At 40.6% G+C, this 18,177-nt stretch overlaps 1 protein-coding gene across 1 annotated transcript; it reads right to left on the bottom strand.

Moving 5' to 3' along the window:
• Positions 1 to 7,883: 7,883 nt before the first annotated feature.
• On the bottom strand, positions 7,884 to 17,937 carry dusp14 (dual specificity phosphatase 14). The gene is made up of 2 exons (XM_026193416.2): positions 17,641 to 17,937; positions 7,884 to 9,921 (listed from the first exon to the last, which is right to left on the bottom strand). Exon 2 carries the CDS (start codon positions 9,814 to 9,816, stop codon positions 9,181 to 9,183), a length of 636 nt encoding a protein of 211 aa, XP_026049201.1. The 5' UTR covers positions 9,817 to 9,921; positions 17,641 to 17,937; the 3' UTR covers positions 7,884 to 9,180.
• Between the last annotated feature and the right edge of the window lie 240 nt (positions 17,938 to 18,177).

The raw sequence follows: 18,177 nt of genomic DNA, 5'->3' as shown, positions 1-18,177 counted from the left end.
TTTTAAGACCCTCCCGCCAGACAGGCATAAAAAAATAAGCCTTGATTTATATATTCTCTTACTATAGCTACTGCATTTCTGTGCTGTGCACTGTTTAGCCTGTTTTTTAGCCAATTTCCAGGTGATTACTCGGCTTATAATTCAACGGATAGTGGATATAAACTTGATGGTACTATTGGAAAATGAAACTTCTATGATGCTTTTTTAAGGCATCATGTCTGCATAAATGCGTAATTTTAGGCTGTTGCTACATGGATGGTAGGCAGCGCAATGATGTCATGATCACCGATATAGATAGGAACCCCCGGGGACCTGAGAACAACATACAGAGATTATTTGATTATTATAGTAAAGATACACCAAATCAAAACCTTGTAGGTTCTTATCACATCAATTATGAAGTCTTGGAGTTGCCTAGCAGCTTCCTACTAATAGGCTAAAATGACCCATATTTAATGTTTATGACCTTTCAACACCTTATCAATACATTGTAGGATTTTAATCTCACAAAAGAACTAATTTATATCCACAAAAACCTATAAAATAATTGCAATATTTATGAAATCATCACTATGCCTGGGACTACATGACCTTTATATGGTAGAGCAGATAATAAGTATATCAGTTGCCAACAGCACAAACAGGCCAAACAAGACTTCAACATGGGCATGTAAATAAAATTAAAATAGGAATAAATAAATAAAATAAGAATTTTTATTGTCTCATGAAGCCAAAAACATTGTGCCTACTCCAGATTTAATCATTTATCACCAAACGCCGATAGCAGTGTTGGTAAAAACCAAAATAAAGGACCCTAAACAGAAAAGAATGCCAGAGAAAGCAAGGCTCCAAAAATGATCCAGGTTGTCCTGGCAGTACGCTGAGCCTGTACACCCTCAAACTTATGCACTGCTGTACCCTCACCACCGCTAAACACACAGTCAACAATGTTTTATCACTTTTCTGGATTCATTCATCCAGTGTGTTCAAATCTGAACACAGCACGGCCTTAAAATGACTCATTTAATTCACGTGGCTTTCTGCTCTTATTCCGCTGCTTTTCCTGTGATGCTTCCTCTTCCGAATGCATGAATGTTTCTGCACATTTCCCTCTGTCATTTTACCCAATAATGTACTTTCTCTCCGGCCAGAGAGGCCTCATTTCCATCACTTTGCGACAAAATGGAATAAATTCTCTACCAACAAGCCTGCAGGGCCATCGCTGGCGGTTGAGCTCAGCCAATCAAATGCGATGTCTGGGGGAAGGTGGGGGTGAAACCAGTCTTATTATTATTCCCCCGCTCTTCAGGTGTGTTCTCCAACATCCATTTTTATCTCTCGCCATTCCCTAATTTATTTCCTGCAGAAAATGAATTCCTCTCCTCTCACCGTGAACACCAGGATTACTAAAATTACAAACACTGAAATCAATTACCGAGCGAGGCCGCGTAAATCAAAATGCAGCCTCGTCTCTCTCCTTGCTGCGCCCATCTTCACGCCTATTGTCTGAGATGGCGTGCTGAAACGATCAGTCTGGCAGAGACAAGAGATTGAACTGATACGGTGCTGTACTGAGTGCTGCTCTTTGGTGTTTTGTGGCCATGGCCCATCATATTATTGATTAAAAACAGCTGCTTCTGTAAGTTCATCTTCACCCTCGTGGAAATAGCTGCTTCCCGCTTTACATTTTGACAACATTTCCAATTATTTATGTTTGAGACTCTAAAGCAGCTGTTTCAGTGTTTACGAGATTTAATCACAGTGACAGCAGAGGAAGAGCTTAAATGTATTAGCAGCATTCGGGATGATTAACTGAGCACTAATCCTGCGTTTTTGCGGGGTGGTGGTGATGTTTGAGCAAAGTGTTTCCTTTTAATCAAGCAAAAATGTATTCAAAGTAGTCAAAAATTTTAAACTATCAATAAAATGACTCGAGCCATTCATCAAGCAAAACGTACAAACCGTCAAAGGCTTACATTTTTTAAATCGGAATGCTATTCCTGATAAATTAGAACTGGAAGATGAGTCATGATATTGATTTTTCATAGTTTTTCTGAAATGTTGCAAAGTGATTAATTGGTTAATTACTCATCTACAGTAGAAATATTAGGACTGGATTAATTATTGAAGACGCAACTGTGAAATTACCAAAGTTGACTCAATAACATGCCTTGTCAAAAAAACACAATAAACAAATCAACATCTAGATTATACTAAATAAAACACAAATACAGTAAACAAATACTTTTTTGTGTTAACTGACCTATGACCTATTCAAGCATAAGAAAAGGCGACAAGCACACAACAGAAAACGCTTAAATTGGGTCTCCAGGCACTTTGTTACTAGCAGCCTTTCACAAAACCAGATCTTTATTCCCTTCTTTTAACATTAGCCTACAAAAAATACCCACAATAACATAGTGTGACAAGCAAAATAAAAAGTAAAATACTATTTTTATGGCAACAACTTGAACAAAGAGGTCCAATGTTAAGTGTCTACAGCCATTTGTAAAACACGGTGGAGGCTCTGTCATGGTTTGGAGCTGCATTTAAGCCACCATCTAACTGGCAACAGCTCAATCTTTCAGCATGATAGGAATGCTAAACACACTGCCAACAGTAAAAAGGTAAGGTGGTCTAAGAAAGTTCAGTCTATGTTGAAGAAGGTGGCCAAATACTGACTTTCCAGGCCCGAAACTCATTGCATGAGTGAATGTGTGCCATCATCAAAGCTAAAGGTGGTTCAAGAAGATATTAAAGTGTCACTTTTTTGGTCAAGTAGCCTAAAAACCTCATGAAAAGAGCACGTCATGGAAATTATTTGAAAGACACATTTAAAGTTACATTTTTTAAAAAGTCCTTAAAATGCTGGGTACTGTGTTATTTCTAACAAATGTGACACAAATGGAAGTAAATAATATAGACTGAGGTCTATTTTTGGCCTTGGATTAATGCACACTGAGCTCCCGAGTATTTAACAGCAAGACAAATCAAAATATACTCCATGGTCTGAATTTGTTGAAAAAAATTAAATAAAAATTAACAAATATGGCAAATGGACTTTTACACTCCCACTGGCACTCAAAGTGCTTTGAAACATTACAAGCCACATTCATCCATTCACTCAGGGCTTTAGGAGCTTTTTAATCTGTCACACACACAATCACACTCCGGTGAACGCATCGGGAACAATGTGGGATTAAATACCTTTCCCAAGATACTCAATCAGATCGAACCAACAAACTCCTGATTGCTTGACGACCCACTCTATCTCCTTAGCCACAGCCGCCTGTACAGAGAGTATCCTTTAACGCTCATCTTTGGTTCACTGTTAGTGGAAAGCAAAAGCCAACACTTAACATAATTTATGACGACCCAATTTCCCCATTAAGGACCTGGACACAAATATTAGTCATTTCCACTGCTTTGATGCTCAGTGCACAGACTCAAGCTTCGTGGCTCACAGTCCTTCGCTTCAGTGTCCAATCAGCTGAGACAGCTGAGACTTGAAAGGCAGCCGACAGATGAGTCACTGTTATACCACAGAGACAACGCGCTCGTTCAGCTGCTCGCCGAGGAACAATGACTGTTTCATGACAAACTAAATTCTGCTGTGCTTCAGATGACCCTCAGTCAGACTGTGGGGCTGTTTTTCCTCCCCTTTCTCCATCTTTTATTCTCAGTTATGGTTTTCTATACAACTGCTTGCACCCTGAATTTTCATTACCATAACACAAAGCACTAACAACATTTAAATCTGCCCTTTGGGACTTTTACACAGGTTTCCATCTATGCAGCATCCTCTATGTGCCCATTCTCCTAATGTTTCCAACTGTTGTGAAGCTAAAAGAAATGCAGGCTTTGCCTCACACCACACAGCTGAAGCGTATGTTGCTGTTTGGCTAAATCATGTTGTCAAATTATTACTATAACGAGCATGTCAGGTCTAAAATTGAGGCAGTGTGTTTATATTAATAATGGGCTTGTGTGCATGGCCTTATTAAAATGGAAATGCAGGATTTACAACCGAGTGATACAGCAGTAGTTGTGTAGCTCATGCAGATTATAGTGGATCATTAGAGGCTGTATAATTTGAAGCCCAAAGAGGCCATGATTCAGTAATCCATTGCAGCCACAGTGGATGTTTTTATTTGCTACGTGTGGTTGAAAAATTTCATTATTTACCAGGACTGCAGCAACAAAACCTACGATGAAAACTGAAAACTGTATTTTCTACCGATTTTACATAATAATAACAATAACAACATAATAATTTAACTGTTGTGTTGCATTTTCAGTTCCACAGTTCTTATATATTCTGTTTATATTCAATCACTATTTTATATTTAACATAATATTTGGTGCTAAAAATAGACAAAGATAATTATTCTTTTCAAAAAAGGAAAGAAAAACATTTTCTGATATAATAACGCAAGAATGACCTCAGGATCTACAGTGGCAGCTTCAACCCTGAATGATTAACCGACTGTAGAAACCACATAAATATTAATTAGTTTGTTTGTTTATGTACAAATTAAAAACAATGATGCAATCTTTTTAATTCTACATTAGTTTTATTGTTAAACAGCAGTCTGCTAGCGGCTCTGTGAGTCTGTACTGTTCAGCATTCGCACGCCGATGCGTGACGAAATTACAGCATTGATGACTTGAATGGTATTTTCTGTCAAAGTTACAAATTCCAACTACAATAACTTAAATCTGCATCAGGTTCTGCAAATATTTAAATTAAAATGATAAATCTTTCAAAATGAAACAAAAGTACAGAAACAGCTAACTAGTAGTTAGCAACTAAAGCAGAACTGGAGCTGGGCTGTACTTTGTGAAATACCACTTTGTACCATAGGATGGCGTAGTGATGATGGAGCAGTCTTTATTAATAAGGAGACTTAAGAGCACATTCTTCTTTAAAACGGCAGCCTGCAAAAGACAAAGTTAAAGCAGCACACAGCAGGGGGTAAAATGCTGCCCCTAGTGGTGAAACCTTTGAGTAAACTATACAGAGGTTTATTACAAAAAACACCTTTAAGCTAAATGCTAATTTTCCCAATACTGTCCAAAACCTTGGTGTTAAAACTAACAGGTCACTACATGTCCGCATCCTAGCAACAATTGATGAACCGAACATTAAAAGCTTCCACATGAAACACTTTCCTCTGTCTTTAGCCAGTGCAAACACAGTCAAAAAATATCATATTTGGGGTTTGTTCTCTCATTTGGATAAAGCAGGCAGTTTGAAGATGCCAAATTGTGCATTTTTAACTTGACATTTTGTACACTGAACATTAAATAATTCATCATAAAACAACAAATTAAAATATCATAAAGACAATATTAGCACACAGCGGTGTGTTGCAGCTCACCAGTATTTGATGCTTTCCGTTGAGTTGCTGACTGAATGTCTGAATGTCATCTCCAGAAATGTCCTCAGTGCCATTCGTTCTGCATGGACTGCACGGCTGGAGCCAGGCCTGCTCCGACACTCAGGATGATGCAAATGGTTTTGCTTACTGCTTTAATGATAGACGATAATATCCTGCTGCTGATGAAGGATGTGTTTACTTTTAGTGCTTGACTGTGCTCTGAAACCCCCCCCCCCCTCCCACGTGCATGTGTGCGCGTTAACACTACCAGAAGGAGGGTAAGGGGATAACTAAAAGAGTTTTTTGCAACCTCCAGCAACATTTAACGCACTCCCACCAGAAATGGTGTCCGCGCTGTATAATTTGGGCCCATCACTTGAGCATTTTGTAGCGAGCCGCGTCTCTGTGGGTAATGGAATTCATTGTTAGGACCACTCTGGAGGTCCCTCAGAAGTGTGGGCACAAGACAAATGGTGCTCATCAATATCTGCCTGCTGCTCTGTAACCACAGCAAAAAGAAATGAATGACAGAACGCTTTTTTGACATCTGAAGACATCTCTTGGGGAAATTGGCTGTGCAGATTGAACATCAAGAGGCCTTTGGAGAAGGAAAGACTGCTGCCTGTTCATGTGAAAAAATCCCGGAGATGTCTCCATTCACAGTTAGAAAAAGAAAAGAGAAAATTTATGCTTTTAGTTTTGTTTTAAATGTGCACTCTGATTCTGGTAAAAGTCCAAAACAATGGGTGTAGGGGTGAATGCAAAGAGTGATATTATCTTTTTATGTTTTTACATTTTAATGTCACTGTCTCAGGGTTTGAAATAACATCCTCGTACAATCCCGTACCTCTGGTGTTTTTATTCCTTTTTACACCTGGGATATCAGAAAAGCATCTGTGCACTGATCTCCGTGGCTTGAAATTTTCAGCTCAGTGCTGGTCTCTTACAGTAGTACTACAAAGTGACATTTTATTGCACCGTTGCATGGTTGTGGTCTCAAAAGAATTGCTTTCTTCTTAAATAATAGATTTATTAATCATTGCTCCAGTACACACACAAATGTTGCTTTTTATTAGGAAAAAAAATACAGTTTTTTCTTTTTTGCTTCTTTGCTTTTCTTTTTGGTTTGCAACAGAGTTTCTCATTATATTAAAAAGAAATATGGATGTAGTGACAGTTACCAAGAAGTGGCCTTAAAATATGTCCACAAGCCGGTGGCTTGTTGAAATATGCCATAAAATTCACCACATCTATGCTAACAGTTAGCCCAAGAACAGAGCAAAGGCAAGCACTTCAGCGCAAGCATCGGGCAATCACTGATCACTAGGGAAAAATGTGAGTGGCTGCTGGAGGTTGCTGAAAGAGAAGTTGTTGCACAGAAAATCTTCCAGTTGCTTTGGTTGCTAGCAGAGGTTGCTGTGGTTACATGAAGTTTGCATGGGAAATGCTGACTTGTCTGCAAACACTTGCCAACTGCTCTCAGTAAAGTACTGAAACTTGAAAAAGATAATAATTTGTAAGCAAAAGTTCTCCATTTCTGGTTTGCATCACACTCTTTCCAGTTTCAATATCGCTTGGCAAGTAGTTTGCGTGCAAACGACAGCCAACTGTGATAATCTGCTTGCAACCAAAGCAATCACAAGGAGGTTTTTGTAGTCGCTGACAAATGCTTGCAGACAAAACAGCATCTTGCGTGGAATCTACAGGCAACTATCTGCCAAAGACCAAAACAATCAAAAGGAGGTCTCCGTGACTGATTTCACCTTTCGAGAGTTTGCAACCTTCAGCAGCCAGTCACTGGTTGGGGAATACACATTTTTCCCCGAGCGACTGGAGGTTGCCAGGTGGTTGCTGGCTGATCTCTAGGTTTGCGTGACTGACGACTGAAACAATGAAGCATCTTGCATATCGAGTGAATTTTTCTTAATGTTGTTTCTGTTACATGAAAAGCTTCTTTCTGTTATTATAACTGAAAGGTGTTTCAAATAAAGTAGTCACAAAGGAATGACCTCTCCTTAACCATGTGATTCATCATTGTCTGTTTCACACAACACAGAGGGGTTCAACAATGCATTTTAACAGCTGATTCTGAGGGATCTTAGGGCCATTAAAGGGCCATATTTTCGATTCAATTTTGTACTGTAGGAAGAAATGGTGAGGTGACATATTGTCCATTTTAGCACCTGCACTCTGTGGTACAAGGGCTCTTTGTCCCACTGTGTGGTTACAGAGATAATGTGTTTCTTTTGATGGATATACTCTTGGACTTTGGCCAGAAGAAGCTTAATCTGAGCAAATTCAATAAATACATACAAATTCATTATACTTGAGGAAAGCTGTGTTTTTCAACAACCAATTTTTCAACCAGGGTTATGTTTAGTTTATCTATAGTTCTGTCACACTATATGAATAATATAGTACTATATTATACTATTATATAGTACTAGAATGTCACTAAATGCAAAAAAAACTACCCCAAATAAAGCAGTAGAGACTAGATAGTGAGACAGTGAACATGAATGTAGGATTTAAATATTACAAAACTGGATTTTAAGCCAGGCTTTATGAGAAGGAAACACATTCTACAGACACAAAAAGTCCACTTGATGGCTCTAAGAGGAAAATATCACTTGAAGTATGCAGACATTTTTGTATTTATTCATCTTTTATGTGATAATTGTCCCAAAGTGTATTTTTATTATGATTTACTGCAGCATGTCTCAGACCTACAACCAGTATTTCTGAAGTGTGGCTAGAGCGTGCAAAAAAAGTTTAAATTTCACCCTGCAGATGATAGCAAAAAAAAAAAAAGAAAAAGAAAAAAAAAAAGATCTTCAGCCTACTGATCTTCAAAAGAGCGCTACACCACAGAGGTGGACCAGTTTCCAGACAGAAAATAAAATGTCTTTTCTGTGCTGTGCTGATCTTTTTGCAGCCTTACCCGAATTTGGATAAAAGGCAAAAACTGTGGGATGGAAAACAGACTTCATAGAGCTACCACTTCTATTGAGGCAGCAGATATTTTCTTTAATATAGCATCAAATAGCACTACAATAACATAGTGTGGTCAGAGGATGGAACAGTCAACCCTGTGTTACACAGGAGCTTTCCCTAAACCTCGATTCCTAGCTTACATCTTTTCAAATTTCACCTTAAAAAAGGTTGCTATAACATCTTTGATTCTCATTCAGTTAAAATGCATCATAAGCTTTTTTCCCCCCTCACTATCATTACATTCCAATAGAATAATTTCCCTATATTTTTTTCTGTACACTTATCTTTAATGCTACCATAAATTAAGAGCATGCTGCTGCCCTTCACACCAAGGATTACTGCAAAACTGGCACAATACCACCACATGACACCACGTCAGGAACAGAACTTCAGTCACATCACTGTTTGAACACCTCTATCATCCGCTGGAGCTGGAAAGACAGACCCAGAGAAGGACGGCACTGACTTCAACTCAAAGTTTTATCTTGTTTTGGTGTCTGACATCATTGTGGTCCCATCCAATCCTCTGGTCCGAAGGATTCTGGGTTTTAAGTCCCCTTTCTCCCACTTAAAGACTTAACTGGAGAAAATTGGTTGGATCAACAGCAGCACCATCAACGGCCAGGGTTTGATTGAACTCCCTCTGTCCAAAAGCACCATCACTCATTAATTAAGCTTCACACACACGCACACTTGTGCATTTTCTCTTCCTCTGTCCAGAGCAGGTAGGAACCTCCAGTCCAGAAGGGCAAAAGGGCTTCACTTTCATCCTCGATCCCCCACTGAACAGTCGGCACTGCCTCTCTCACAGGCCCCAGTATGGAGCGAGGCTCCTGCGGTCCCTCTCATAAACATCAGGTATGACCCCGTAGGGCGTCTGCACCATCTTAACAGAGTTTCTGCCGAACAGCTTCCTCTCGTACTCGATTAGCTGGCGCCAGAAGCCACCGTTGGGCCTAATGACGGGGCGGCGGGCTTTGACCCAGGCGTGGGCCTCGGCCAGAGACACACGGTGGTACTTCATGAGATACGCCAGACACAGAGAAGCGGAGCGGCTCACTCCCGCTGCACAGTGCACCAACACCGCCCCTCGCTTACGTCCCACACTGTGGATCTTATCGGCCACGCTGTCGAAGTACAAGGAGATGGGGGAGTGGGGCATATCTGCCAGTGGGACCTTTACATATTCCATGTGAGGCCAGTTAAAGTTGGGGAGCTCAATGGTGGCATTGACCACACAGGTGATGCCTTTAGACAGCAGCAGGCTGCGGTTGGAAGCCACGTTTCCTCTGCTGAGGAAGAGGTTGGGGGTGATTTGTGCGATGCCTCCCAGCAGGCTGCCATTTTCGGGCAGCAGCCTCGGTACCGTCGCAGGCACCATGGAGTTGGGATGGTGGTGGTGATGATGATGGTGGAAGAAGCCTTGGCTGCGGGAAGCCATTGAGAAAACAAGTGGACTTTAACAGGAATGGATTTTCTTTTTTCCTTTACAAAATCTTCATGAGCTCAGAGTCATAGTAGTGCAGCGGCACCAGCCAGACAGCTCCTGAAATACAAAAGCAGACTTAGCTTTTATCTAAATTAAACATTTTTCTATTTCAGTGCAGGCTGACAAACATAAAAACACTTCAAGGATGAGTAACGTGACTGCTGTTTGAAAACACTACAAAACAAGGGCACTAAGATCCTTCTTTTGGAGGGCAGAGTGCTGCGAATCCATGAAATGGTTTGGATAAAAAGAGAGAGGAAAAAAAAGGAAATGCTTTTGTAAGAGTGCGTCTTCAAACTTTAAGAACCCAGACAAAAAAAGCTGTTAGAGTCAAAATAGTTTGAACTCATTTAAAAATACGAAGCTGTGAGCCCGCAGCCCCCCGGCTTCACATCACAAAATTATACGAGAGGGGTTTTCAAGAATCCGCCGCGCCGCAGAGACCAGTCACTATACTGTACGTGTCTCAACATTCAGGTCGAATGGCCGCACGCTGAGACGAGCCTCGCTCTGCCATGTGAGCGCAGACGTCCCGCAGGCAAACACTCACCTCATCTCATGTTCATCCATCCATGGCTCCCACATACAGATTACATCTCGTCTCTCTGGCTATTCCTGCCGTTAATGTCATTTCTCCACTGCACCAAACAGCAGGGTGGAAGCTAATCACACATACTGTATGATCATACCAAACTTCATTTAAACACACGATTTGCCACCCTAATTTCATTTTCTTTTCTCTCTTTTTTTTTCCTAAAAGGAAAATTACCTCTACTCTCTTTGAGAGTACAGCACATACAAGGAAAATTATATTATGGAAACTGTAATATGACATATACTACTGTATGTGCTCAACTGATGGAAACACCTGTGGCAATGCTTAGACTATCAGCGGAGAACCCACAGCTCCGGGCTGAGCTTCGCACACTGTTGCACTTGTCGTGCGTCATCCACACATCCTGCACCAGTCTAGGCTGGCAGGTCTTTCTCCTTCATTTCTAGTGCGGTCTGGTTAACAAGACGCATGGCAAAAACACTGCCGTGTGCCGTCACCTTGCAGACTGGGATTCTTCTTGTGAATTAAATTCTAATCAAAAGCATGAGTGCGGAAGGTGCAATTAAATTGTGATCGCAGCTTTCAATGCACAAAAGGGTTGCAAGGTAAATCAAATCCTAATCCCTCGTTCCCCCCCTTTGATGAGCGGATGCTTCATTTTAATGCAAGGAAGAGTGTCTGCTATGCTTTTCCATATTTTCTGTCATGTTATTACAACAGTGGACGCTCATGTTCAAATCAAGAGTTCACCACATGTACAGGTAACGTCCCTGTGAGCCAAAATCTTCGTCTTCATTTCTTTTCCTACTCTTGGCTCTGTATGATGTCAAAGAGAGTGTTCATAAAATGTTTCTTAACATGGTCATCTCATGCACACAGCTCTGACTGTGAACAGGGAATCTGCTGTTTAATCCTATCGTTTCTAAGACGCAGCCAATCACAAGGAAGTCAGGTTAAAGGAGGACAGCCTTAACCCTCATTCTACTGACTGGGGTCCATGTAGACCCCCAGAGGTGTATTTTGTCATATCTCACAGATGTTATTATTATTGTTTTGTTTTTAATTGTTCCCAATTTTATGACTTTGTCAATCAATTTGTTTCTTTTTTTCCAAATTCCATTAGGTAATTCTCTTGACTTCATCAAAGCATGAACTTGGTAAAGTGATTGGGAGGAGCACCTGAAGACATGGTTCTCAGCCAGGAGAGGGTAGAGTTCCCGCTCCACGCCAGCAAGAAGTTCAAGTAACTTGGGGTCTCGTTCACGAGTGAGGGGAGGGTGGAGCGGGAGATTGACAGACAGATTGGTCCAGCAGTGTTGCAGATGCCTCCTGAGGTGGATCAGGCAGATGTTATTTTTATGGGGTTTCAGCCATGTCCTACTGGGAGGAGGTTGGGGCAGACCCAGGACATACTGTAGCGATGACATTTCTGGGCTGCCTTGCTTTGTGTTTGTTTCAATGATTTTATACTGGTTGTTTTTTTTGTTTTGTTTTTTATATAAATACAACACAAATTTTACCTTAAATTATTGAAAACTAAGCGTTACCATAATCAAAAGGTTGGTAAATACACTGTTGAGTACTAATGTGGAATATACTTCCATAAAAGCTGCAGGCTGCAAGAAAAGTAGATTTTCATTTTACAAAACAACATGATTGAAAATGTAATGTAATAGAAAGGGAGAATGTAGGCATATAAATAATAATGATTTGTTAAGAAATAAGTTTTGAGATTATTATTGTTTCTATTACACTGAGGTTAAAGGGAAAGCAGTTAAAATGACTTGTTTCAGGCAGAGGATGTTTTGAGTTGGTGCACAAAGGGATACCATAAAAAACACTTCAAACAAACCTAACCTTGATTTCTGCTGTGATTTTGAATCCAGCCCACAGAAGAATAATGAGTTTGATGTCTGCTCACCATTTTTATGTCACTTTGTTCTCAACAAATTACACAGTGTATGTCAGTAAAGATTTTCAACTGGAACAGTTCATTCATCCAAGAGCTGATGTGTGATTTAAGTGTTCCCTTAAATTCTTTTTAACTTTTACTCAACTCTGGAAGTCAAAGAACAAAAGCATTTAGCTGTAAATCAACATAAAAGGAGCACTTTAAAACCCATAATATAAATAATATCAGTCATATCTTTTATTTTTCCCAACAAGTTTCTCTCTGCCTGCAAGATTGTTAATGATTTTATTGCCTAAAGCTTGCATAGAAAATCAGTAAGTCATGGAGCAGCTAATCTCCCCAAGGGCTAGAAAAGCCTTTCCTTGTATTGCTCACAGCTTTGATATCCCAGCATGGCCTGCTTCCCTTTTAAAAAAAAGAAAAGGAAAAAAGGAACGAAAGGATAAACTAAAATAATGCAAAATAATGCTATCAGCTGTGTTCCTGGTTGCCATCCACCATGGACTTTGCTGTGAAATGGTTGCCATAAACCTGCTGCACCTTCATCCACAGCGCCACCACTTGTGATAAAACAACAAATATGTTTCTCACTGTAGAGCAGTCTCAAAATCACAAGACTACATCAGAGTGTGAACAAGTTTCCTGCAGGAGCATCAAGTGCATAATAAGTACTAGCAGTGATTTACCTCACCTGATGTGACAGTAAATTAATAGATTTTTGGTTTTTGAATTGCTGGGTTGGGCGCCTAGGCAGCTCTAAATACCAATAATTGAAGATTAACTAATAAGGAAAATCAGTTAAAGTACCACAGACCAACTGCAGCCAAAAATGAGCCACAATTTACTTTTTTAGTCAATTTTAATCATGCAATCACTTCATTTGTTAATGGGGTCTTCGTGGTTTTAATCATTCAATAACGAGTGGTGGGTCCTTCAGTCAAAATGGATGGTAAACCTAAATCAAAAGTTTTATATTACAATGTGAAAAAGTAACTAGCTGAGGAGGATTTTAGAGCTGAACAGGTCTCAGAGACGTCACAAGCAGCAGAACCACAGAACAATAAAGATTTCTGAAACAGACTCTCCCAAATGAGTTATCTTCATTGTTCAGTTCACTTCACCTTTAGCGACTCTTCATAGTGCTTTACTGTCATTTTTGCAGAAAGATTGATATTGTAGCTCAAACTCAGGCACACCTCCCTGTGTAACGATCAGTGAGGAGTAGTCAGTCTATGAACTGAATGACAGACGATGTGTTTTGTTGTTGCTGCTAACTCAAACAATCACTGCTCATTTCCACATTAAAAAAATGTATGTATGTATGTATGTATGTATGTATGGACCCTAACGACCTCAATATCTCTTAAACCTTATATTTTGAGCAAAATCATTTGGACTCTAAAAGAACTATATTGTATTTTGATAGTCAAATGCCACTGTGACCTTGTAATTCAAATTTCTGGCCAAAACTCAATCACTCTGAAATATAAAGATGACGACACGCACAAAGTGAAAAGGTCAACATCCCTTTGACACCATAATTTCAAAAACTTTTCATTACTGAAGAGCCTGGACTAAAGCTAACCACTACGTGACTGAACTGACTCTTTGGTGATCAGCTAATCCATATTCACTAAATACTATATGAGTCTGGAGGACATGGATACAAACTAGTAATTATTCTTTTATAAAGTTTTTGAAGGTATACCAGATCAGCATACACTGGGCCTTAAAAAAGAAAGTGGGACAGGGTCTTAATAATAATAATAATAATAATAATAATAATAATAATGAATTGCATTTATATAGCACTTTTTGGGGCCCTCAAAGCGCTTTACAATTCCACTATTCATTCACTCTCACATTCACACACTGGTGGAGGCAAGCTACAGTTGTAGCCACAGCTGCCCTGGGGCAGACTGACAGAAGCGAGGCTGCCATATCGCGCCGTCGGCCCCTCTGGCCACCACCAGTAGGCAAACGGGTGAAGTGTCTTGCCCAAGGACACAACAACCGAGACTGTCCGAGCCGGGGCTCGAACCGGCAACCTTCCGGTTACAAGACGAACTGCCTTCCCCTCACATACAAAGTCTTGAACCATCAGGCTCTGTCGTATCTTAAAAGACCTCATAGTACAAGGCTATCCTAACAATGCATTGCTGGCTTACTTGTGGTTCGAAGAGTTTCTAAAAGTTGAATGGGAGGCAGAGCCTTCAGCTATTACACCTCTCTCCTGTGGAACCAGCTCTCAGTTTGGGAGACAGACACCCTCTCTACTTTGAAAATTAAGCTTAAAACTAATAGGGCTGGATCAGGTGACTGTGAACCCTCCCTTAGTTATGCTGTCATAGGCTCAAATTCCTGTGGGACTTCATGCACTAAGTACTTCTTCTTCAATCACTTCTATTTGTGCTCTACCTGTTTATATACCATTGAAACATGTCATAAATTTTTTGCCTTTTCTTCCTTATTGTGTGTTTTCCCCATTTCCCTATAGTCTTTTTCTTTTCTCTTTCCTCTTTTTGCCTCGACCTGCAACTAGTCGCAGTGGATGGCTGCACCTCCCTGAGTCTGGTTCCTCTGGGTTCTTTCTGCTAAAAGGGAGTTTTTCCTTCACACCCTCGCAGATTGCTAGCTCATAGTATTATTGTCGGATCTTTAACTTACAGTATAAAATGCCTTGAGGCAACTGTTATTGTGAATTGGCACTATATAAATAAACCTGAACTGAAATAAATTCTTCTCTGTAAAGCACATGAAGGGGTTCTCCACCAGTTCAAGTCCCACACCTTACACCAAATGTGGGACAAGAGACTCATTTGCGATGAAGCTGATAGGGAAAAAAACTGCTTAGAGAAAGATGAAACAGGAAGGGTTGAATAGATGAACTTTCAAAATAAAAATCAGATGATTCTCCACTATTAAAGTTATCCCAGTCCCTAATCTCACCCACATCAGTCTGAGTGTAACATCTCCAGTGACATCTTTCTAAAATAACAAAAGCTAAGCCTGACCTGCGAGCAGATGCCTTGTCGTGAGTCTCTATGTATTGCACAGCTGATGCAATAATTCACAGACAGAGATAACACAAACTGAGTTGCTGGGCAACCAAGTAACCAACAGTGCAACAGCGGTAGCCACATCAATGGGGAAAAGAAGAAAATAAGAAAACCAAATAAGCCCAGGCCCTCTCCAAAGTGCTGATGAACCACAGCGCTGGGCTGTGCTGAGATTTGCTTCATCCACATGGTTATTTATACCCCTGGCAGGGCAGAAGCGGAGGAGGGAGAATTATGCACAGGCTGTCGTCACTGAAAACTCTACTGTACGTTGGAAATGCTGCAGCTCACTGTCAGTCAAATTTACTCTGAGGATTTAAAGGACAGCATTCCAACTTTTACTCTACTACAAATTAGTGCTGAACTTTACAAAAGACCAAATTGAAGTTGTTTTATTATATACATTTTCATTATTATAGCCTCATTACTATAATAGTCAATTCTCCAAGCCAATTATTCTAAACCTATTAACAAAAATAATAAATCCACATTGGAGGCAATCACATTTTTAATTTCTCATTAGGCTACAACTATTTCGACGGTGTCTTTTATGGTTGTGTTTTAGACCATTAAATTCTTAAAACTGATTTGTGAAAAAAAAATCTTTCTGAGAAATCCCAATGAGACATTTCCCTCAAATCACCTAAATTTCGAGTTTTCTTCTTCTGATCTCCTTTATGTTTCAGAAACATCCCCTCTCTCAATCACTCAGATGAATCTGTCAACAGTTGGTGCCACCTCACAAATCTTGTGACGCTGCTCTCTCGCTGGGGAGATTCCTCAGGGGTCCGGTTCCACCTTCGCTAACACAAATTGGAAACGTGACCCACCTGCAGGAAAATTAGAGTGGCGGTCCCGCTGGCAACCTCGTCCTCAGGACACTAACGAGTGAAACCTTGATAGAACTGAACTTCCTGACCGAAACGAGATAACTGAAATAGCCGGAGACGGCTGCAGTTTCTCAATAAAAGAGGCAGTCTGCTCAGGTTGAGTGATGTCTGAAAGTGTCTCGGCACAGACTCAATAATGATCTGGGGAGAATGAGCAGCAATGACAGGGACGGTCTTTTTGGGCAAGCAAGGAAGGGCATGGCCTCTCAAATGTCTCCAATGCAGCTGGATTCCAGCACGAACAATGCACACAGTAGCTGCTGTTGGTTCAGAGGAGGGAAAGTTTCGAAACAGAGGGACAAATGCCACATGAGAGTTCGGCTCTGGCACCTTCCTGCTGCAGCAGCACCACCCAGATCCACAATGTCACACCTCAATATGTCGCACCAAGGGGAAAATCACTGATGGCCACAGATGGTCACATGTCATGTAGTAAGAGACAGGATGCCTCCTCCCTTTCCTTTGAGATGTTTTCCACAAATTTGTCTTTAAATGAAACACTTAGTGTCGCTTTTAGAGATTACTCACCGTAGCAGACACATGAGACAGATAAATGGACTCTACTTCTACACAATGGGAAAAAAATGACAGACTGACACAGACTTAACCTTTTATTATCCTTGATTGATTCCACAAGCTGGGAATGTCAAACACTGCCAAAATTAACCAGCAACTCTTCCTATTTGTTTTAAAATATATCAAAAATGTACTAATTTCAGCTTTTTTAAAATGTGAATTGTTCTTGCTTTTCCTTATCACCTTTGATAGTAAACTAGAAATCATTAAATTTTCAGATTTCTTTAAAAAAAAAATTAGAAGCTTTTATTCAGTATTTTACGACATTTTACACACATTTTTACCAGTTGGGAACATGACAAGCAGATAGATTACTACTTTAAACTTTTATAATTAGCCATGTCTCGTTATTTTTCGTTTTCAGCAACCAGTACGAGTCTAGAATGTGGAGTTTGAAGTGAATGACTCCTCAAGTTTAATAATTCAAGAACGAGCCGTGAATGAGGACCGCTCCTCTGCGCACGTTCCTATGCCCGTTCGCGTGCGCGTGACGCGGAGATGTGCTTGCGTTGTGACAAGTTGGGCTGTCGGAAATAGAGAATATTAGTAAGTAGAAAATGCCTGATGGAAGTGTCAGCGACACGTTTGCTTTCCTGGCAGGCGCGCTCGCTTCTCCAGTTTCACTCAGCTTACATCACAAAACTAAAAAGCTGGACATAAACCTGCCCGGAAAACCCATTTAAAAAAAAAAAAAAAAGTCAAGGCTTTATAAGTAGGCATCTTATATGAGGTCCTCATAATGCCGATAAACTGGCTCAACGTCAGATGGAAAACTCAACTTACCAGTCGACTCTCTCTCAGGCAGAGATGGAGGTTTTCAGAGCGCCTTCGCCGCCTGCACCAAACCGGCGCGCACGGATCTGCTGCTGTCACACATCTACCTCCTGCCAGTCCGCTCATGCACACGGCCGGGTAGAAGGCGAGAGGTTGGCAAACAGCCCGCAACACACAATAACATCACGTGAAAGTCACCAGAAATACAGTACGAGCCATCGGTACATCCGCCTGGTTGTGCGGCGTGCAGAGGGCAGCGCTGCCTCCAGTATAAGGGGTGATCAGTGCCACACAGAGGGGGAGGAGGGGGAGGCAGGAGGAGCATGTTGGCTTACTGAGATGATTCCAGGCTTTTCTATTGGGAGATTCAGCCAGTCTGAAATCTACTGGGCTGTGGCCGAACTATGAATGAGCCTCAAGCTCCAGATTCACCGTCTGAACAAGACTAAGTGCACATAAACCGATTTACTGCACTAGTTTTACAGGAATTTTATAAACTAAGGTGAGCGATCTGTAAAAGTACCTTCACGATGTGTGATCGATTTT

This window comes from Astatotilapia calliptera, chromosome 14 (genome assembly GCF_964374335.1).
Source record: "Astatotilapia calliptera chromosome 14, fAstCal68.1, whole genome shotgun sequence".
Lineage (NCBI taxonomy): Eukaryota > Metazoa > Chordata > Actinopteri > Cichliformes > Cichlidae > Astatotilapia > Astatotilapia calliptera.
This window is presented reverse-complemented; position numbering and strand designations above follow the sequence as displayed.